The 22,611-nt window shown below is 38.6% G+C and overlaps 1 protein-coding gene across 1 annotated transcript in view; it reads left to right on the forward strand.

Annotated features, from left to right (window-relative positions):
• Window positions 1-22,611, forward strand: part of LOC104541956 (cyclin-dependent kinase 6) — a gene marked incomplete at its 5' end in the record, with an annotated part of 93,509 nt that overhangs the window by 23,470 nt on the left and 47,428 nt on the right. The window contains one exon of the mRNA XM_010186125.1: window positions 2,285-2,452. Coding sequence (XP_010184427.1) covers window positions 2,285-2,452 — 168 coding nt within the window. The remainder of the gene's footprint in view (window positions 1-2,284; window positions 2,453-22,611) is intronic.

The raw sequence follows: 22,611 nt of genomic DNA on the forward strand, positions 1-22,611 counted from the left end.
CCAGTTTCCATTTTCAAATATTTTCTTTTTTTACCCATGCCTGGAAGAAGACTCTGAATTTAGAAACTGAAGATGTTGCTTGCAACTTGTAACTAGCAGAGCAGAATTGCACTTGCTGAGCTTGAGAAAGAAAATCGAAACAAAACCAGCATCAATTGTAGGAAAAAAATTATTCTTGATATGTTTGGTAACTGCAGGAATGAGTTTACATACTTGACAAATGAGTAGGATGCAGAAATGTCACCGAAAAGGGACTCACCAGAGTCTACTGACTAATCCTAAAGTTCTTTAAGTTCTTTATTTTCTCATTTTCTCTGATATTATGTCTACCTGGAATAAAACCAAAATAGGCCTAAATTCAGTGAAACCATTAAGTGCTTACTTAAGATAACCATGCACTTCAGTGTTCTGGGCATGCTCTTTACATCTGCAAGACTGATCCAAAGACTGTTGGGATTTGACTTAAGCTATAATAAATAGCACAGAGTGAGCAGATGTGACAGGTATTAATTCTGCTGATGACTGAAACCTGCAGAGCTGTAGTCCAAGCTCTTCCACGTATTTCTGAACCGCCAAGGGAAATTGTGTAAATGCAAGAGGATTCAATGCATACTGTTATGTTTGTTTTAAAGGAGCAAACCCTATTATACTAGTTATCAAAATTATCAAATCTCGTTTTCTCCTGGGGAAGCAAAGGGAATAATAGGCATCAACCAACAGGGAATGGGGTTTCCAGTTTACTATAACCACCGTCCTTCAGAGGTGACAATGACTAAGTGCTGTCACAGCATCCATAGTTCCATGATAATATCTCCATGATCAGGGTCTTCAAGTGAAAACTGACTACTTCATGAGCAGCCCACTGTCACTGCTGTTTGGCAGAGTTATAGGCTATATGTAGAAGTGGCCATGTTTTATCACAGGTCAGATTAGAGCTTCTCCCCTTAATATGTATACATTTTATGATACTTTCTGTAGAGATTATCAGGGAAGATTACATGAAAATTATGATTTTAATTAATTAATTAGTTAATTTAATTTAATTAACTAATTACATAGCAAAGTGTATCTTAAAAATGTATCCAGCTGAAGCAATATTCTCAAGTTGAATGTTTTGAGCTATTCTTGAACCTTTTTTCAGATATAATTCCTTTTAATAGTGTGCCTTGGTTATTTACTTGAAAAATGCCCAAGTCCATAGAGAACAAAAGCAACCGACTTCAACTTATTCTTCTTGCCTTTTCCCATGTTTCATGCCATCCACCTCTTCAAGATCATTTTGGTTGCTAGCAATAGGATTGGTGGGCACCCTGCTGCACGGCTTATGGACCGGGCTCGTGTCACCAGCAGACACAGAGCTGGAGTTTCATGAACACAAGTCAAGTGCATACATAAAATTAACTTGTTCTTTATCCCTTTTATTTCTTACTTGTTGCAGTATCTTCTTGTAACTGCCTGTTTTGCAAATAAATTTTTTCAGTTGACAGTATCTTTCTAACTTGTAATTCAGGGGATTTCTAGTATTTAGGTTTGAGTCTGTTGGTTCATTCCTTTCACATTACTAAGATTAATGTGAAAACATGAGTGCAGATGAAATAGTTTCTTCAGCTGTGGAAATGTCATAGAAGATCGCATCACTATAACAAAACAAAGCAAAATGAGAACTGGTACTTATGATTATTACACTGATTTAGTGCTAAGCTTTGATCTAAAGGTAGTTTCTGTCCTATTCAGTAAATTCTATACAGCAGGCTTTGCCAAGTAAACTTTTTCCCTCTGCAACATTAAATTCTGGCAAAATTGTCCTTTAAATAGCTTCTCTGATTGAAACAGATGCTTGTGCCCGTTGAAGTGAATGTGAATTTCACTTCAATGGGGCAGGACAAAGCATAAATTTGTGAGGTGCAAAGTGGTGTATGGTTTAAACTTAAGAGCAAAAAGCTGTTATGTATTTTTCTTACTTGGACAGCATTCTATTGAAGTTGTCTTGGGATTTACAGACATGCTTTTGCTATTTCTTTTAATTATGTTGAGGAGTCTTCATACTTCTATCAATCAACCTCAAATAATTCAACTAGAAACAATATATTAACTTGATAAGGACACCTGTTCAAGTCAGCTGGTTCTAGCAACATCCTATCCAAGTATTAATAGGTGTTTTTAATGTGCTGTGCACATACTTAAGTCCATATTTACTAAATTAATTTTACAGAGTATGACAGGGAGTTTACTTGTTTGCCACCTTGTATTGGTAATTGTATATTGACTTCTTCTTTGTATTTAGGATATGATGCTTCAGCTGTTTCGGGGACTGGACTTTCTGCATTCACATCGTGTGGTGCATCGGGACCTGAAACCTCAGAATATCCTTGTCACCAGCAATGGGCAAATAAAGTTGGCTGACTTTGGCCTTGCACGAATCTACAGCTTTCAGATGGCTCTAACCTCAGTGGTAAGTTTCTGGAGGCTTTTACTTTTCTTTTAATGCAGCAGCGTGCTTTATCTTCGATGTTTCTGGGTTTTTATCCCACATTAAAACACTACTTCTAAAACCATCTCTGCAATTGAAGTTACTTGTGCCTCCAAAAACAATTGCTTTCCAGCCAGAATTGAAGCTGTCGTGGTTACTTTGAAAAAGTAATCAATTACTTATCACTGCTTCTAAATAAAATCATTACTGCTTACTGAAGGATAGGTATGTAGCTCTTTTCTGAAACTCCATCAATCTAGCTTCTGTGGTGATACTGACATCTTTTGCACATGAAGCCAGACAGGTAGGGTGAAAGTTACTGAAGTACCTATTTTAAGACAAATCTCTTGCTGATCCCCAGGTATCTTGCCTGAAATAATACACAGATACTTGTGAAAATGACACCCTGTCATGCCTTTGATTTTCCATCTCTGTGAACACGGGTTCGGTGCTTGCTCCCATATGTTACTGAATGATTCCAAATAGGACCGTGCTGGAGGCAGCTCAAGTGGATGTGGCAGCCAAAATCACAGCTATTTCCCACGCCAGGTGTTAAAGACCACCTCCAGTCTCTCTAGGCCCCCTGCCACTGTTGCCCCTCTCCCAGCAGCTCTCCTGGTTGTCCTTGGCTCCAACATGAGCTCACTGGCAGAAGGTCTGGCCCTCTCCTGCATTAATGCTGGTAGGGAAGCCCTGCCAGCTCCTTGCTTTTTGACCCCATTTCCACGCTTGCTGGCCCTGCCCCCAGAATCAGCTGCTGTTAGCTTGGCACAGCATCTCTGAAGTGCATCGAGGAGCGACTGTGCTGCACGCGTGTTGGGTGCCATTTGGTTTCATTGCCTGCTCGTGAATTTTTTTGTTTCCATTTTCTGTTCTGAGTATCACAACCACCATGGCAGTAACACTTAGGCTAAAGACAGGAAAGGGAGAACTGCTGAGAAGAGAAACTGAAAAGAGGTCCACTTTGCATTTTACATCGTACTATAGAAATTAGCCTTGCTCACGTTGGTAAAAAGCAATCTGTTGTTATTATTAGTTACTGTAAGAGTCTTCTCATCATCGTGTGATGTAACTATGACCGCCTGGGTTTCAGCATCAGTGTGAATGAAGGCAGGAAGCAATAGAAAATGATATCATCTTGCTAAACTTAGCAAAGTATCCTCGTCATAAAAAGCATATGCAAACTTGTGTGTTGGGGGTGTAGCCTAATCCAAAGCTGAAAGAATCTCTCTGCTGAGGTCAGTGAGGATTGATCATGTTGTAACTCAAAACAGAGTTTGAAGAAAAGGAGAGATTGTTCCTGAATTGCTGTAATTTTCCATTTCCCAGTTACAGCTTCAATTGCTATTGATCCTTAAATTTCTTTAAGCTAAAATTACAGAGTGTTGTAAGGTTTCCAACAGGGCATTTTTGAAAAGTTCTACATGAAATAAAGAAAAAATATCTACAGAACTGAGCAGGAGTTTGTTCATTATCATGTAGTCTCTATAGGAAGAAAAGTTGAAAGACCCAGAAATTGACTGCATCTACTGAGACAGAAACGTACCAAGACCTGCTGTAAGAAAATGTTGCCAGAATTGCTATGCAAGGGATGTGCGTATGCTCAAGTATCTAATGCTTGCATACTAGAAATTGTATTTCAAAACCTATTAGCTAGTACTCTCATCCACATGCAAGTTTGTACCATGTTTACACAAGCATTCAGTTGTCATTGCAGTTATGCTAAAGAGTATTAAAATAATTGAATTATTCAGTGACCAATGACAAATAAAGTACATGGGCATAGGCATGGATAGTGGCTCTCACACGTAGAACTTACTATATCATTATTTTCTTATTTAAAAAAAACCAGCTATGACCATGGCTTTTTTTAAGTTAAAAATTTATTGGTTTTAAAGCACTTAAGTGTTTAACACCTTCAAAATCAACTTTTGTGTGGGTATGTAGAAACCTATTGGGGAGTGTTGCTTACAATGTGATAATGTGGTATGGTTTTAAGCGTCAGTCTTCATCGCTCCTACAGACTGAGTGCTGGTTAGAAACGTGTGTTAGCTGACACAGGCCATCAGTTTTCCTTTTCTGACCATAAAATTTTATCTTTGTCTAGCTGCTTTCATGTGTGAATTCTTTTTCTTTTCTCCATTAAAACTCAGAAAAGGAAACAAAACTTAAAAAGAAAAAAACAAACTTGTTTTTTAAATGTACAGATAACTTTATTGTTCCCAAAATGGTCTAAATTGCAGTTCTTTGCCAGGCAGTGCGTAAAGTTTAATTGACTTCAGAAGGACCAGCTTTGTTTTGAACTCTTTGCAGAAAAAAATGTTTCATTGTAAAAGACAGCGTATATCTACACATATAGCAATTAATAAAAGCCCTCGCTTGCAAGGATTCGCTTTGGAGTGATATTGAAAAGTGATAGTGCAGCCAGCCCAGTGATAAAAGGCACATTGCATGCGCTATCGTTGTGATCAATACAAGGCCTGTGCAGCATTTCCTTCAGAAGAGAAGCTTACTGCAAGATAAACTGCAAGAGTCATCTTTTGAAGTATCAGATCATTCCCAAGATGCACCCTCATTCATTGCTCACAAAGAAACTCTTCAGATGGGACAAAAAAAAAGGCTTGCCATGAAAGTAATCCAGTAAAAACTGATCTCTGGGTGCTGCAAGTGGTAACTTCAAAGCAGTTTGTCTCTGATAGCCAGTTATTTCCACAATGCTAAAGAATCCTTCTGGCTGCTCAGTCGTCCAGGCATGTCGCTGTCATTTAAAGAAACCTCTCGATATTTTCATCAGTGAATGAATAAAAGGTTCAAACTAATGTTACGCCGGCCTGGGAGGGGGGGCAGGGTGGAGATCAGTGCTCCCAGCTGTGGTCAAACTGAGAACTGATACAGGTCTGAAATAACAGCACTAGAAGGAACGGGGTCAGCGGGGGTGTCTCAGATGGTGGGTAACAGGGCACGCTTTTGGTTTCATACGAAGTTAGACTCTTTTTGTGTTGGTCTTGGCCCTTGGGGAAATTTTGAATAGGCTTTGTGATAACAGAGAAGCTCTGTAGGAGAGACGAGGTGGATGGATGTGACTGTGTAATTTTAGAGTTTCATAGCCGAAGTTAATGAACTGTCACTTTTTTCCCTGGTGCAGAAAAATGGGCACTCAGTTCTAACTTTCTCTGAGCAAAGGAGCAAGTGGCTATCTGGAATATCTGAAGTTATATTATGGAAAAGATAGAAACCATTTATCTATTTTTGTTGACATCTAACTGCCTTAAGGAAAGGAAATTAAGCTGAATCGTGGCACATGAGAAGGCTGAGATAAGCACACACAGTTGTGATCACAGCATTAGGTGAAGCTGGGGCTGTCCAGCTTTTAAAACATGACCTGCCTCAGGAGCTGAATGAAACCAGCTAAATGTTAGTGTTATGAACACACTCATAATACTTGCTTTGAAAACATGTGTGCTTTCCCTTAGATGGCAGCACTACTGATGGGGGTTTTTTCCCATGAACTGCAAACAAAATTGGTTTATGTCTTCCTTAAAAAAAAAAAGTTTTCAGATTTACTGAACAGGATAAGGGAAAACACATCACTTTCTCTGCAGATGTGCTAAGTTGTTGAAAGCCGGACTCAGCTAAATTGATGATTAAAAAGAGAAGACACAAAAAATCCTGCAGTTACTGTCAGCGAATAATTTTAGATTATGCTTGCATTTTATTTCAGTGTTTCTTCAGGATAAAAACTTTCCATCTATTTCTGGCATTCACTTCAGCACAAATGGTTTACATGTCACATCATGCAAGAACTCGGATTTCATTTTGTTGGTATAGTAGCAAGGGAGCATAAAATAATTTTCACTAACTGGGCTTGCTTTGTAAAAATAAATAGATAAATTAGTTACAGCAACAAAAACAACAACAAAAAAGATAGAAAAACCCTCTTCCAAAGAGGAACAAGTGCTTTCTTTTCTGCTCACTGCTGCATTGTAATTTTCTCATAAATGCCACCTGTTAGTAAATAATGTGAATGAAAACTCTAGGTTGATCTGATATGATAGTTGAGAGCACAGTCCTTTGCTTTGCCCTGTTTTGAGGGGCTTTTCCCCTTTTTTTATGGCCACCTCTTCCTGATACTGTGCTTCCCAAAATCCACATATTTATTTGTATGTAATACATCCTGCAGAGTCCATTCCTATGCTGGGTAGGTTTCAGCAGACCTGTTGCAGTGCAGCTTTAACGTGGGATACATTGGGTGACCTTAAATGGGCCTGATTCAGCAAACAATTTAAAGCTCGCCTTTACCATCAAACATAGGAGCAGACCTATGGAAATCAAGCAAGCCTCAGCCTCTAGTGAATCAGAGCCAAAATCTGAGCTGTGTTGATGAGTGCCCTAATGGAATCAGTACAGTGACACTAGATTTTATACATAATTTGATAAGTGCATAAATCTTCCTCCCTCTGACATGTGGAAGTCGCAGTGTTTCAGTAGGCACTGAGCCTTCACTGTTGTGAGGTAGCACATCACCTTAGGCCTGAGCCCCCATCGCCAGTTCTTTCCTCATGGTGCATTTCTCCAGTCCGCCCAATGTCCCTGAAAATGAAAATGAGTCATGGGCAGACATCCAGAGAATCGAAATATGCGTTGTTGAGCTTGTCAGTGCTGCTACTGAAAAGTTGCAGCTATTTAGGAATGCAATGTGATTAAACTGGTTGACTTATTTGAGGAAAATCTGTCTTCCCTACAAACAGAGTTCTGCATAAAAAGCCCGTGTATCTGGCTTTGTGAAGAAACGAGTGAATTTCTCTGATATTTTAACATCTGGATAGCTGAAGGAATCTTTATTGCATCCTCCCAAACACCCTATAGGAAACTTATTTCCATCACATGAAATGAGACATCTCCAGAGCCATCTTAAGAACAAAAATCTCTTCGTTGACAAAGGCGCATTGTCAGTAAAGACTGCAGCTGACCACGAACATTTCAATATATATTTACAGTGACTTCACTCAGATCCAATGTCCACTAAGAGGGCTCAGATTTATATGAAAATAACAATGAAAAAACGGATTGCTCAATGTCACAGTATTATCGTAGGGCAATACAGAAATATGCATGGACAGAGTTAGAAAATTAGAATAGAAGTTGCTTTTATTCATCTGCCTTATGATCATATAATATAATTTTCAAAACCAGCTATTAGTTTTTGTTGTCCATTGTAAGAAGCTTTAAAGTTTTTAAGACTTATCTGGAGGAGCAGTACTAGCTGCTCTCATAGAGAGACAAAGGATTTATGGCAAGGTTGTTATTTTCAGAAACATACCCTAGAGATAATATTCTAAGGGTGCTGTTTCACGGTCAGTGTAAGTAGACATATCATTTCCACTGCTGCTGAAGGGATGGTCCTGCTTTTGGCCACATGCTCCCATCACTTCCCTTGTGTCAGCATTAGTGGTCACGTCCTTCCAGTCCGACTAAAATGCGCCCCATTAAAAGTCATTATTCATCTTCAGGTGGATTAGCAGATGCAGATCACTGCACGGCCACATGAGTGGAGCACTGACATGCAGGGGAGGGTGAGCAGAAGGATGGGGTCATCCACTCTGCAGACACCACAGTCTTAGAGTTGTTGGAGTCAGTTATGAAACCACATCTGAAGTCTTCAGCTGAGGACTCGAATAGCTAAACTAACTCAAAGGCGGAAATGTTTTTCAAAACCTCGCAACTCATGCTGACTTAGGCTGTTTTGAAGATGTTAGATGAAGCAGTTACTGGTTCATTTAAGGCTGTTACTGTATCCGACTTTAAGAAAACTTCTAAGGGTATCTTTATCGATGTTTGAAGTATTTTTTACCCCCTCAGTGCCAAGGCCTGGATTCAGGGCTTTGTGCTGCTCCTCCACAGCTCATGCCACAGCTCACCCTAGAGACCTGCCAGGAATTCAGGGAATGCAACCCTCTGCTCTGATTCAGGCCCAGGTTTATCATGAGCCGCAAAAGCCCATCTTTTAATCTTTTCAAAGAAATTAAATTATTTCACAGTAAATAAGCAAATTGGCTCCACATGAGAATATTTTCTGTGGCAGAAAACTCCTTTTCAGAACTGCAAATATTCGAATATATATCATGTGATGACAGAGTTTGTCCATGCTGAGCTGAGTGTGTTCAGCAGCCCTGCGGCTGTGCCAGTGCAACACTGCAGAATAAATTTACCTTGTGCCAGGGGAAAACGGGAGAAAAGGTGCAGCTCCGAGCCCAGTTCATATCAGAACAAAGGAGTTCTGCTGTGCTGGACCAAAGGCTGACTGTGCACTAGCAAAGGATAATGTCCCACGGATGACGCTTAGGAAGGAGAGTAAGCATCAGCTTCCAGCAATCAGAAATGTAGCAGTTTCCAGTGCTGGAGATTGTGTCTGGATCATTGTCTGTAATAATTACTGAAGTGCACATCCTCCATAAATTAAGCTACTTACTTTTTGAACCATTTATACTTTGGGCTGCAGTTAACTTCTGCACTATAAGAAAAGCTCTTTATTTTGTTTTAAATCTGACACCTGAAAATTTTACTTTGGTTCCTTTTAATTCTGCTTTTGTGAGGCATTCCCTGTCTACCTCTGGGTGAAATTTGGTATTATTTTGCAGCAGTGCAGTTCCATTGGTGCAAGAAAAATGTGCTCGGTGCAAATAAGCCTTCACATGATAATGTAAAGATAAAATGAAATGTTCTTGTTTCTTTTCTCTTTATTTTCCTTTTATTTTACTGCAGAAGATACAGTAGATATTGTTAGTAATGGTATGGAAGTGACTTACAGTTTTCGTACAAATATCTGGTAGTTGGACGTTAGGATGTAGAAGAACTAAATTTATAGGGAACAGACTGTGCTTGATCAGCTAGAAAAATAGAGGGAGGGGATAGTGTAAAAAGGGGAAAGAAAGGCAGAAAATTGTTACTGTGTATTTTCTCTGTACTATAAAAGAGCATCCTGCTATTGTGTGACCTTACTTCTATCTTCTGTTTTCAGAATTAAAAATATGTGGTGCATTCCCCCCACCCAGTGATTTACATCTTCTTTCTACTATTTTTCTGTTGATTTAAGCGGGTCTGTTTTTACATCTACTCCCAGAGATAATTGAGTGAGTTGGATTGTAAAAACAGTTTGATTGTTTGACAAGGTCTCTCCCTGTGTATTTACAAAACTGTTCCCACATAATTTCAAACCATCCTGAAACACTAAAATACAGCCTCAGGTTATGCTCTTATCAGAGCACAGAGGGTAAGCAGGCATAGGCCTGTTTGGCACTTGAATGTGAGGCAGCCAAAGGAAGAGGAGCAGAGAAAATAGCATTTTCTCCTTGGAGCTTGTGCTGTTCCAGTGTGGAGGCAGGCATCTGTACATTGCTGACGGAAATGCTCTTGGGCCTTCATATGTAATAAAAATGAGTGGCTGATAAGTTTTTGCACTGGCAGGGAGGTATCTGTAAATTTTCTCTGCACACTGGCCAAAGCCCTGCTGTAAAAGTTATTTCTATCTGAAAATTCCCTTGTACAGGTACACTTGAAATTTCTCCTAGTTGAACAATATTTAGTTCTTGTTCAGTGTCTCTGGCATGCAATTCTGGAGCTCAAAAGCAGAAGAGACGTGAAATCATCCAGTCGTTCTCTGAATCAGGCAGGGTTGTTCGCTGTTATGTCATTTCTAATGTTTTGCCCATGATAACTTTAAATGTGCCAAGAAATAGGGATTCCATCGCTTCCCATGGGAGTCTGTTCTAAAACCTCGGTATAATCACTCTCAGAAAGTTTCCTTGATGTCCAGCCTTCAATTTCCCATTCTTAATTTAACTCCACTATATTCTTTGTTATTATATGCTGAATGGTAGCAGATGGCCAAGACTTTGTAGTTCGTTTCCTGCATTAGAGAAATCAGTTACATATTGCTGTATACATTCATCCCTGCAAAACATGGAAAGATACTTCATTTTATAAACAGAGGAAGTATAGAAGTCCTGGATTATCCAGATTTCAGTAAATTATAGGGCACCAATGAATTAAACTAGATTTCTCTAGACTTCCCATCTTCTAGAAATAAGTGGATAAATCCAGAGAAAAATATGTTACACTGAAAGAATTATTGAGCTACAAGGTGAATTCCTCAGTTTTGGGTAACTTATAAATAGCTTGGTAATCTTAGCCTACAAAGATCACAGTGAGGTTGTGAGTCACTGTTTAGATGCATGAAAAGAGCAAATGGAAATTTAAACTGTTACGTGTAAGATATTTTTTTAGAAATCAGAAAATTCTCAAGCCACAACACAGATTAATTGATCAGACCTTATCTAGAATACTGTGCGCTGTTCGATTTCTCAATGGTTGAGAGATGTTTTTGGACAGAAACAGGCATGAAGAAGGACAGATTTCTGTCTATCAAGGAAGGGGGGAACACACTATTTTCTGTGAAGCACAGAGAACCTGGCTGAATTTAATAAAATGAACTGTGAGAGTAGATAGAGTTGATATCTAAAAACATCAGGAAGGAGCCAGAGAGGGAGAACATGAGTTAAAAAAAAACAGTAGTGGCATGAGAACTAGGTAGTTGAAACTGAGCTTAAATAACTTTTGACAGGAAGCTGGACAAGTAGTGAGATTCTGAAGCAGCCTACAGTAGGAACAGTGCAGGCAAGAAACATAATTGATTTTGAGAGAGAGAGAGAGATTGATGAATGTCTGCCATGCAGTTGGCAAATCTTGATGACTGAGGCAGCCCATTCCAGTTTCCTATCTCTGTATTTGCCCCTTCAGGATTTCGTATGCATTATATAGTCAACTTTATCAAAGAGATGCACTTCATGAGCTCCACCCTGGATGGAAACAGCTTTCAGCTGGTCAGGTGGGTTGGCGTAAATGTCAGTGCAAAATAATTTTCCAAAGAAAGAAATAAAAGCTACTTGGCTTTATTAGGATGAGATGGAGCAAATTGTGGAGATGGTCTCATAAACCAAAGTAAGCTACAGTTAAAATAAAGGCTAGCATGAGAGTACAAAGAATTAGAATGAGATATAAAACAGAGAGACACTTCACTAAAGAAGCAAAAAGACAACCTGGAAGTTTCCCAAATAGGGATGAAAGATGATCTGAAGGCAAAAGTGGAATCTTTGTTGGGACAGCAAGTTGAAAAAGTCCAGATGCAGTGGGAAGTCTGGTAGTAACGTTCCCCATCTGGAAATGAGATGAATCTGGCAAGTCACATCTGTGAACGACAACCAACCTGACTGCTGAAAACCTGATCAGAAGCTTTCCATGAAACAAGGGATGCCGAAAAAAACTTGGAACTGGCTAACAGAAATAACCTGCAACAAGCACTTGAGCTGAAAAATCAGCACATGAAAGTAAGCAGAAACGTAGGCTACTGTGGAAGTAAAGTGAACATCTGGATGTAAAAATGAACCTGTCAGGAGACTGTCTGTTTATCATTTTTTTGCTTACTGTGCATTCTGCAGACTTACATTTTCTTAGATCAAATAATAGAAATGCCTACTGAAAATCCCAGGGAAGCTGACTTCAGTATTGTACCCTATATGAATGGTGAGGAAAAGGAGCAGAAAAGGAGCACTTCTAGTAGTAGCTCTACTTGTAGGTAGGCCAGTTCTGATGGTGCTTCAGAATTTATACTCAGCCTCAGCTGTTCAGATCTGCTGTAAGGCCGTGATATATACATCAAGTACAGCTGCCAATCTGAGTGGGCTTGGATACAACTAAGGGCTAGAGAGGGGAAGAAGAGAGGGACACCTGAGGTCACTTGTATTCTTACAGCACAGAGGTACCACAGAGCCTGACAAGACACATTAGCAGTGATTGGATTTTGCAACCAAGATAAAGCAAAAAAGCCAAAGGTGCTCCAGACATCTGTAAGATTTGCTATGGAAATTGAATATTTTCTTACTGAAAGGAATCAGAAGATGATACCGCTACCACAGAATTTGCTTGCCTGAAACTCTGGGAGAACAGTTCTATGTTTAAGAGGCAATGGAAAAGGAGATTCTGATCTGATAAATTGTATTTGTAGGTAAGCAGAAAAAATACTATATTTGGTTTGTAAAGCAACAAAACTTGACATCATTGCCAAGATTAAGAAACATTTCAGTTAAACATAAGTGTCATGAAAGATGACTCCAGAATGCTTTTCAAAAATAGAAAACCAGCAGGACATGTTAGTATATACCCAAAAGTCCCAATGTAGTTCAAGAAATTCCTCCAGACTGAAAGTCAGACCTTGGAGGTACAAGGAGTGGCTTAAGTTTTTGTTTAGGTCAGACAGATGAGTATCAGTAGTCAAAACTGGTCTATTAAAGTGTATAACTGGCTCTATGAAATGTGCAGAAAGATCATGAATTAGTTACTGGATGAGACATGCTAAAAAAACTTAAGCAGGAGATTTGAAAATAAAGCTTCTATTTGTTCTGAAATGCACAGAGAAGTTCCCCATTGAAAAACTGAGATAACTGAATTTGAAAATGGAGTCTCTAGAATTCAAGTGCAAATGAGAACAGCTAAAGTAGAGGATAAACAAATTATTGCCTTGGATTTTGCTATCTCTGCAATGAATGCAAGGCAGTTTTTCCACAGATGCAGTCTGTGAGGATACCCTTTAGACTTGTGATCAGCAGAGAAGAACTGATCTGTGGGCAATTGGTTTGCAGTCAGCAAGTTGTTCTGCTCTCCTGGGCAGCTATCGTAATGACATGGGCATCTTGTAGTAGCTTTCCAGTAAAGAAGAGAAAAAAAAAAAGGAATGACTGCATACTGTTTGAAGACTCAGTACATTTTTGCTTTTAAAGTTCAGATTGATTTGAAACAGGGTCAGATTTTTGATCATTTTCTGAGCCTGAGTGACAAAGAACATATGATAAAAAGAAAAAAAACCAAACAACTAGCATTACAAAACATGAGCAATGAATCTGGTAACCACAGATACAGGAGAAAAATCTGATGCAAAAAAAAGGAGGGAAAGCAACCACCTGTAAGTTCATGCTGATTTTATTCTGAGGTCGTGTTGTAGATTTAAAGGAGGAATAACAAAAGTAGGGGCTTTCTGCTTAGGAAGCAGGAGGTATTTTTTGATTTAACAAAGATATAAGTTGTACTGTGTGGGCCCCATGCAAGATTGTAACCATGGAAACCTACCATCTTAACAGCTGCTTCATTGTTGACCAGCAGAATAGAAGAAATAAGTTTTGAAGAAATATGTAGAGATAGAGATGTGCCTTCAGCTACTTCTTGGGCTTTACCCTTAGCTATGATTCAGAAAAAAATGACAGTGCCATATTTTGTCTATCAATATCCAAAATTAATACCTTTAATCTAAAAGAATTATTGTTTATTACAATTAATAAATAGTACCCTTAATGCTGTAGTATTTGTTCTTCACCTTAACTGTTAGCAGTAGATAAAGTCAAGCAGGTCCAAATGATGGGGGAAGTACATTAAAACTACCAAAAAAACTTCGGAGGCAATTCAGAGCAAGAGGTCTTTGGCTGGGACGAGTTGAGTAGCTAGTGGAAAAGACAGTCCACAGTATTTCTTTCTCCTGTTCTGCACAGATTTATCTGATGTACTTAAGGTAAATGATCTGGTTTTGGAAGAAATTCAACATTTTAAACAGCCTTATTCCCAGCACAAATGGGCTGAAAACACATATATTCTGTTCTGTAGAACAGGAGGAAGAATGTCTAGTGGACGGTGAGTCGCTTCCAGAAGAGGTCTTTTACCTTGCACACATCATCTATGAATGGTGTGTTTCCACTGAAGACAGGAAACTTTACAGAACTGTCAAGTCCCCAGCCACCCACCCACTTGTATGGAGCATTGTGTTCCTATTACAGGAAGTTTATTTACGCATTGACCAACATGGCAAAAATTATTTTAGGTGCAAAGCTGCATAAGTAAACAGAATAGTATAGTTCCATGGCAGTATTCATGCAGAAACACTGTAGACTTAGATTATGATCTCAGTAGTGTGGAAAGAACTTACGGCACTCAACAAACCCCAAAGATTTAGAGGTGCTTAAATCTCTATAGTGTTTTCACTGTCGTTTTTATGAGAGAAAGTTTGAGGATAGGACAGATAGAACGCTTTGGTGAAGTTCTGGTTGCAGGCTCAGCCCTAAGGGGAAACATGAGGAGTATGTTGGCAAAGAAACATGCATCCTCAAAGGATTTTAGTTTACATAAGTACAAATGTTTATGGCTTATCCACTGGGACAGCTGGAATGATCCCCTTGAAGAGCTTCCCAGATGAGAGCATCATGATATATGAATTGAAAAGTTGTTTGGCAGGTGGAATTTAATATTGTCGTGGAATAACACAATGATGGTAGCAAGTAGCAGTAGTTTGGAAGTTAAAGATGAGATACAGAATCAACAAGGAGTGGTGAGAAACAGCAGGTGATAACCTGGTGTCAGTCAAAGAAAGATTCAGCTGTGCTTGTTAAACTGTTGCACATTTTGGGATTGGGAAATCCCTGCTCAAACTAAAGGAAGAACTTTACTCAGTTGAAGTCATGGAGAAAACGTAAAACCAGTGCAGGATATGCCATGGTTGTATGGCAAAGAAATTTCTTCCTAAGAGACAGGCAGATCTAGCTTGCTACAGTGTCACTGAGTGTAGCACTGAAGCACATGGCTACTGGTGTGGTTGGACCTCAGCATGGAGGAGAAGCCCATCAGTCAAAGTTAGCTGTTAGCAGGAGAACATTTTTTGAGATGGATGAGGATACACAAAGCAAGAAATCAGGAGGCTTGGCATTAGCAGGCATTGTAAAGAATTAATTCTTCACTAGATGCAAGATCCCAGGCAAATTGCACATGAACATTAGCGAAGAATTCTGTCAGGAATCTGCAATTTTGAAACTTCTCAGTCAAAGCTGGAGTTTAGCTGTGTACATTTGTAGTAACAGCACTAAAGGGACTGAAATTGGTATATAATATTCATTCTGATAGCATACAGAAGTCATTAAAGCTATAGTGTGCCTCAGCATTCGTTATGTCTAGGAATGAGCTAATGATCTACATTTACGTCATGAACACTGCATGGATCTACAGGGACCATGCTTCTCCTGGCAGGAATTAGAGAGATGTGGACCACTTGGTTGATGCAGAAACTGTCCTAACTTGGAAGAGTTCCCATCCTTCTGAGGAAAAAATGGTGATACTCTCTCATAAGATAAAAATGCTCTATGGCTTATAATATGCGCAAGAGCTTTTGAAAAGGAGGGGACTGGTACTGTCCCAGAGGGCTAGGAGAAATTAGAGGGTAAGAATTGATACTGAAGAAGTTTAGAGAGTACTACTGTCCAATGCTGACCTGAATAGATGGATTGGTGAATAGGAAGCCAATGGATAGATCCTATAGTAAACTCAGCATTGTCCAGCCAATCTGTTCTGAGCACCTATCAAATATATATATACATGCTGCTAAAAGAAAGTTGGAAAAACTGTAGTAGGGTTACATTCCCCATTAAGATAAAACTAGCAAGGTGTGTCCCTGTGTCCCATACAACCTATCACTGTTAAAAGCAAAAATGATTTCTTGGGGATATCTGAGAAATAGTTGAAAGAAAATTGGACAAAGTAGGAAAAACTATAAGGGGACTTGGAAGGCTATATGAATATCTGCTGACATAGAAATACTGTAAGTGGAATTTATCTGACCAAGTGTAGACATCTGAGCTGGTCCACTGAGTAAGTAGCCTAGTAGTTATCAAAGGAGATCTCCTAATCAGTATAATCAGTAAAGCGAAGAGTTATCTCAGCTCATAGTAGGCAATTAGCATAGGTCAGATGAATCAGACTCTGAAAATACCTACTTCTTTCCACTGGCTCTCAAGGGTGACAAGTTCAGATGTGAACATCTACGTGGTATTCAGATCTGAAGTCAGCTGAGATGAATCCAGCCCAAGTCAATCTTGATGCCATTGCTCCTGGTTTCTTGGTGAGTCACAAAGAATGTCACTGCCAAGGATTCCATCAAGATATTGGCAGAGCTGAGACAGCTCCTGGTGAAATGAAGCCTAATTGAAGCATACAAGCAGTGGTGTATTTTGGATAAATCTGTAAAAGCAATTAAACACTTTTCTGGAATATATAACTGAAATAATAAAAACCACCACCCACATATGCAAGGCCAGTTAGGAATCTAAGCAATGTGGGTGAGCAGGTTTGACTGAAATCTGAATGGAAGTGCAGAAGAGGCAGTGGTGTTCGAGAAGATACCTGTGAGAGTGAGAGAAGCAATGGAAAGCAGTGCACAAATACATGCACACATGTCGCACACAGGCATCAATAGGAACACATACAGCAAAATGGTGAGAAAGCTGAGAGCTTCTGGGTGGAGTATTTGGAGTAGGTCCTAGAGGAAAACTATATCCTCCTGTTTGATTTGTTCAGGGAAACAGGATTTTCTACACCCTTGGTATGAAGCAAAACAAATACATGAGTTGTGTCATCACTCCATGTCTTCTTGCCCCTCTTCTCCTAGCCTATAAAAAAAATAATATATGAGTCCCCTATTTTAATTTCTGGCAGAAGATGCTATAAACTAATACAGCCTGAGGATGTTGTGTCTTTGAAAAACATGGGATGTTTTTCCTCTGTGTATATACTGTATATACATAGCAGAAAGATTTTGGGTGTAATAAAATGGAATGCCTAAGTCTGTGAGAATCTTACTACCCCTAAAAGGAAGGTATGAGCTTGAAAATGAAAGCTATCAGGAGCTGCCAGTGTATAACATTTTGGGGAGTATCGTAAATCAGTTGAGGCTTTCTAGAATGATATGAACATCTCGTAATATGGCAATAGTTTTCAGATAATAATTAAGTAGTATTTACATTTTCTTACAGCTATTGCAGTTGGTCATAATAGCCACATACTTCAGCTGGTATAAATCAGCAAGACTTTGTTGAAATAATCCAATAGATAAGACTAATAAGAGGGTCTCTTTTTAAATCAACAGTGAATATTTTGCATTTAGTTTATTTGTATTTTATATATAAATTTTGTACTTGGTTATCCTTTTGTTTCTCTTTCGCTCTCTGCTGCTGCTCAGACACTATTGCTTTGAAATGAATGCAACTATTTAAGTTAATAAAGACACAGCTGGCACAGTGTAGATTCGGTGCTACTAAGCTGTGGATAGATTTAAGTGATTTGTGACACTAAAGACATCCTGCATCTTATGTAATTTAAACACCAGAAGAATTAAATAAGGAGGGGCCTGTGCACGGTATCAGTTCTTGTGGGAAAATATGCTTCAGTGACTTACTGGCACTGGGTTTGGAATGTGGCATTTAAAAGTACCTTTTTACAGTGGGAAAGAATTTGGTCAAGAATAAACAGTCTGACCTTGTTAAATGGACCAAAGTCTGTGCATAACCTAGTTCCAGAAAACTAGCTTTCACCAGTCTGTGAAAAATAATAATAATCAGTTTATAAAAAATACAACAAGATTTTCTAGAGGAAAAAATATTTAGATGGAACAGAGTAAAAAAAAATAATTGTTATACAGCTATAGACTTCTCTGGTTTGTAGGAAGTTGTCTATGAGCTTTAATCATGGTTCAAAATGTAATTTCAGAGGACATTAAAAGCAGACAGTGTCATACACTGTAGACAGATGAATTCAAGTCGTATATGGAACAAGTGAATAGTTTTCAACAGAAATCAAAGCCATTTGTATTACCATCAATATTTGACAATGTAAAAACCATGAGTTTGTAGTAAAACTGAATTTATAGCATGAACTGAGTTTTAAATACGAATCTTGGCATCTCCAGACATAGTCATTTTAGTGGCAAGGATCTTTTGATACAAATAAAGAATAGAAATGTGGAGCAAGAAAATGACTGCATTTTGGTTTTAGCTTCAAATTTTGCTAAAGGTGAACTGACACACCTTTATCAAATCTCCATGGTATGAAGCCCTAGCTTCAATGCAGTCAATGGGAAATATCCCTTTAACTATACTGTGGCCAGGATTTCATTCCAGGTTTTCATATTCTATTTGACAAATACAGACATTTTCTCTGAACACAAAACAGCAATGACTTTCAGAAGTGGTCTTGATATCCATGCCTATCCACTTCATGGGCTTCGGCCACAGAATTCCCACAGGTAGTTTGTAGAATACAGCCTCTTTTTTTTCCCCTAGTGTAAACACAACAGTGTCAAAATAACATACTAAACTTCTCAAGGTCTTGCAAGTGATCCATTTTTTAATGCAAGACTGAATGAAAAAACTTACAATGGTTCGAGAATATAAAGTAACATTGAAAGACATTGCTGAATAATACTTTAAGTACCTCATTTAAAACCTATAGTAGCCAGTTGAAAACTACTGAAATAGTAACATTTCCATATTATAAAATTAAATTCAAGGTAGGCAGTAATAGATGTGATTAGATAATAGCATCATTAGATAAAACAAGTGAATCAAAGAAAAAATCTATTTGCATCAGGTAAATTCAGATTAAAAGTTGGAAAGCATGTACATTGGGTTTTGACAAGTTTGGATGAAGAATCTGTAGTAAGCCAGTAAAGAAGAAAGCCTCTCTCAATGTAAACACTGTTTTCAGATTTTTATAGTCAATGTAAACATCTCTGAACTGAGCCTGAGTTTCCTGAATTCTGTCTCGCTCTACTTTATGTTTACAACATCAGCTATATATTTACCCTGCAGAGATTTCTTGAGGCCCTAAAGGGGGTGGAGTTCCCATCCTGCTGTGAGAAGGCTCTCTGCATATTCTCTGTAGACACATTTGACAGATCGTCTCCTGCACTGCTCCAGTATCGAACTGTCAGGTTTTGAAAATGGGAGGACGAAAACTACAGCCGTTCTCAGAATTTATAAGCAATGATGCTTTTTTCACCAAACTGATTTTTTTTTTTTTTACTTTACTTGTACATGTTCTCATTTCCCTTCAATTCTGAGTGATCTTTGTCATTTGGATCTGCCTGACCTCATGTTTTTAAAGAAGTTTTATTTTCAAGAGCAGATTCACCAGGAAGGGATTAAGGAGCTATTATTTGCCCTTCTGTACACCATTAGTGTGCAGGACAGTGTGCAAACACCAGGTTGTCTGAGCAGGGAATGGCTATGCTTATGCAGCACAAACTTTTCCCGCAGTTGATACACCGCAGGTGTAATCTGACCCTCACACTATTAGCAAGTAAAATTCATAAATCTGTCAAAAATTCCTACATTCATACCAAACTGAGGAATTAGACTGAATGGAAATAAAAATGTTCGTGATAAGTGAACGCTCTATCTTATATATATTGAGTATTTGATATTACTGTATGTACTGTGTCACTCTTCCTCCTGAGTACTCCTCTAGTAAGTTTTTTTTACTATTTTTCACACCAAGGGATGAAAAAAAAGATTTTTTAAAATGAGAACTATGAACATCTTCCTATATCACAGGCACATACAATCAAAAATATGCAAAATACTTGAAGATTTTTAAGTCACATTAAAAATCAGTGAGATTTTATTTTCCTTTATACCTTCAGTAACTTCACAAGCTGTGGTAGTAGCCTACAGTACACAGATAGATAGTATGAAAAAATGGAAGGCATTTTATACTTTATCCTGAAGAACAGCTGAAGGTGAAGGGAACCATGTATTTTGTGTATAATATGCATTGAAATAGGCTCTCTCTTCTCTTGCTGCTTTCTATGATATTGAATTGAGTTAAGATTTTAATACAGCTCATAGCCTGGTCTTAACTTGTTTTTTTCAGTGTTGCTGGTCAAATCATCATGGCAGAGAGGCGTTCACCTTGTATTTTGAGAAGATTTCACATTAGATTTACATTAGATTAATAACATTAATAACTCAATAGACAGTAGCTGTAATTAAGCCTGAAAGTTAGAAAAGGCAGCATGAGTGCTGAACAGACAATCAAATCTGTTGGATCTGACATTTTCTTCTGAGGATTCCCTAAATGTCCTTTCGGTTCTGTAACCTATTGAGAGGTGTGAGCACAAACCTCTCAGTAATTCCTGGTGAGGCACATGCTAAAATGGAGAAGCCCTTTAATCCTGATTGAACATTCATTTCAGAACTGAAATCTCCTGGTCTGAACACAGCTTTGGGTACTTCCAAGAATTAATGTGTCTATGTGAGCACTTTGTCCAAGTGAGGAGTCCAACAGAACTCTTCCTGTGTGCTTCCACCACAGTCTTTGGGAAATCTCCTATTGCATGACATGTGTATGTGTGCGTATGACACTGGGACAGTATTTACACTGTAAAGGATTTCAGATCTGGTCAGTGGAACTGAGGTTGATGGGCTGTAAAATAAGGGAAGTTATAGGACCGTCTTGTCAGGCCATGCTCATTCAGAGATGCTATGGATTTCTCTTCTGACATCAGGAAAGAACTTGTCTACAGTTAAGCCTTTGCTGTCGTAATTCCCACAGCAGAAACGATTCCTTTTGAGACTTCCTCATCATGAAACAGAACATCACTGGCATTCTGTGTAAATAGAGGGAGCTAGGAGAAAAGAGAGCAAAAAGAAAGTGAGTAGGCATAAAAAGACCAGGACAGTCATTGCATTGACAGGAAAAATGAGGCCATACTAAATACAATGACAAGGATTTTTTTTGTTGTTTTTTATTTGGTTGGGGTTTTTTAATTTCTTGTTGCTTTAGGCCAAGGAGTGTTTCAATTCACTTTTATTTCCAGTTGCTGCTTTGCCTTCTGGGCAGAAGATGCTACTTTTTTAATTTGCCACATAGCTGGAATTCTTTCCTGATGAATATTTGAAATATTATACCCTGAATTTGCAATGAATATGACAAATGACATCGGTTTTGTTCTATTCCCTGCTGAAGGTGCTTCCCAGACAGAGTCATTCCAACTCAACCAAGTACTATTTTAAAACTAAGTAAAAGCTATCCCAGAAACTTTTTCAGTCTTGCCTTGATCTAAAACTTCCTGACTTGTTACATTATCTTTGTACCCACATGGCCACAGCAGAAAATCTGTTGTGCTGGATTGGTGCATGAACTAATCAAAACCACTAACATCTAGGTTGATCACTTGCAGACTTAACATGATGGTATACCTATTTAATAAAAGAAAAATTAGTTCAGTAACATTTCCTCAGTTGCCATAGAAACCATTGCATCTTATATAGACTACTTGACTGCGTTTGAGACCCTCATCCTTTGATATGCCAAGTGGCGCCCTGTGAGTCCTTAATGTCCTCATCACCTGTTGAAATTGCAATCAGTATCAGGCAACAAGAACTTAAGCGCTGCAACTTGAAGACAGGCAATTTCTAGCTTAGCTTCATCCGCTCAAATTACAGCCTACTACAGTTGGATTCCTTTGAATGTTCTGCAGCCACCAAGAGGTAACCTACCCACACGGAAATCAGGGCCCCAGTTCATTGTGCTGAAATGAACTCATATGGTGGGACTTTACAGCATCAGATGCTTTCCCTGGCAATCAAATGCACTTTTTTTGAGTTGTGAGGAGCAAACCTTTGCATCACGTTAGCTAGTTCAGCACTTGTCTAACCTCAGCTGAAAAAATGGCCCCATTTTCCAGCAAAGCAGAACTGACAAAGTGCTGCCTGTGCACCTAAGCCTGCCCAGCCAGAATCCCAGCTGACACAGTATTTTGAGTCATATGCTGACCTTAGTATGAAAGGGAACTTCAGTTAGATGTCTATTGTGTTTTCAAATATAGAAGAATGGCTTTGTGTTCAATGGATTACCCCACTGATTAAGACAAGGAAGCAGATGCTGCAAGGGCATATAGAAGGGAAGAATTTAATTTCTCCCATTTTATTGTAACTCAGAATCTATTCCATGTTCCAGAGCAATTAATACGTAAAGTGAAAGCGCACAAATGTATGAGGTCCATGATAATTGCCCAATAGACAGAGGTACTGGTACCTATGTATAATGAAACTCTCAGCACCTTCCGTGTCCCAAAAAGCAAATAGAAAGGATGGGGGAGGGAGGAGAATCATGAAGGGAAGTCCTTTTATTTTCTTCTTTTCACGTGAAGGTTTATAATTAAAGGGGAAAGTAAATTAATTACATGAATATTAAAAGGTTACTCTTCTATTCTAACATTT

Source organism: Mesitornis unicolor, unplaced genomic scaffold (assembly GCF_000695765.1).
Source record: "Mesitornis unicolor isolate BGI_N332 unplaced genomic scaffold, ASM69576v1 scaffold37186, whole genome shotgun sequence".
Lineage (NCBI taxonomy): Eukaryota > Metazoa > Chordata > Aves > Mesitornithiformes > Mesitornithidae > Mesitornis > Mesitornis unicolor.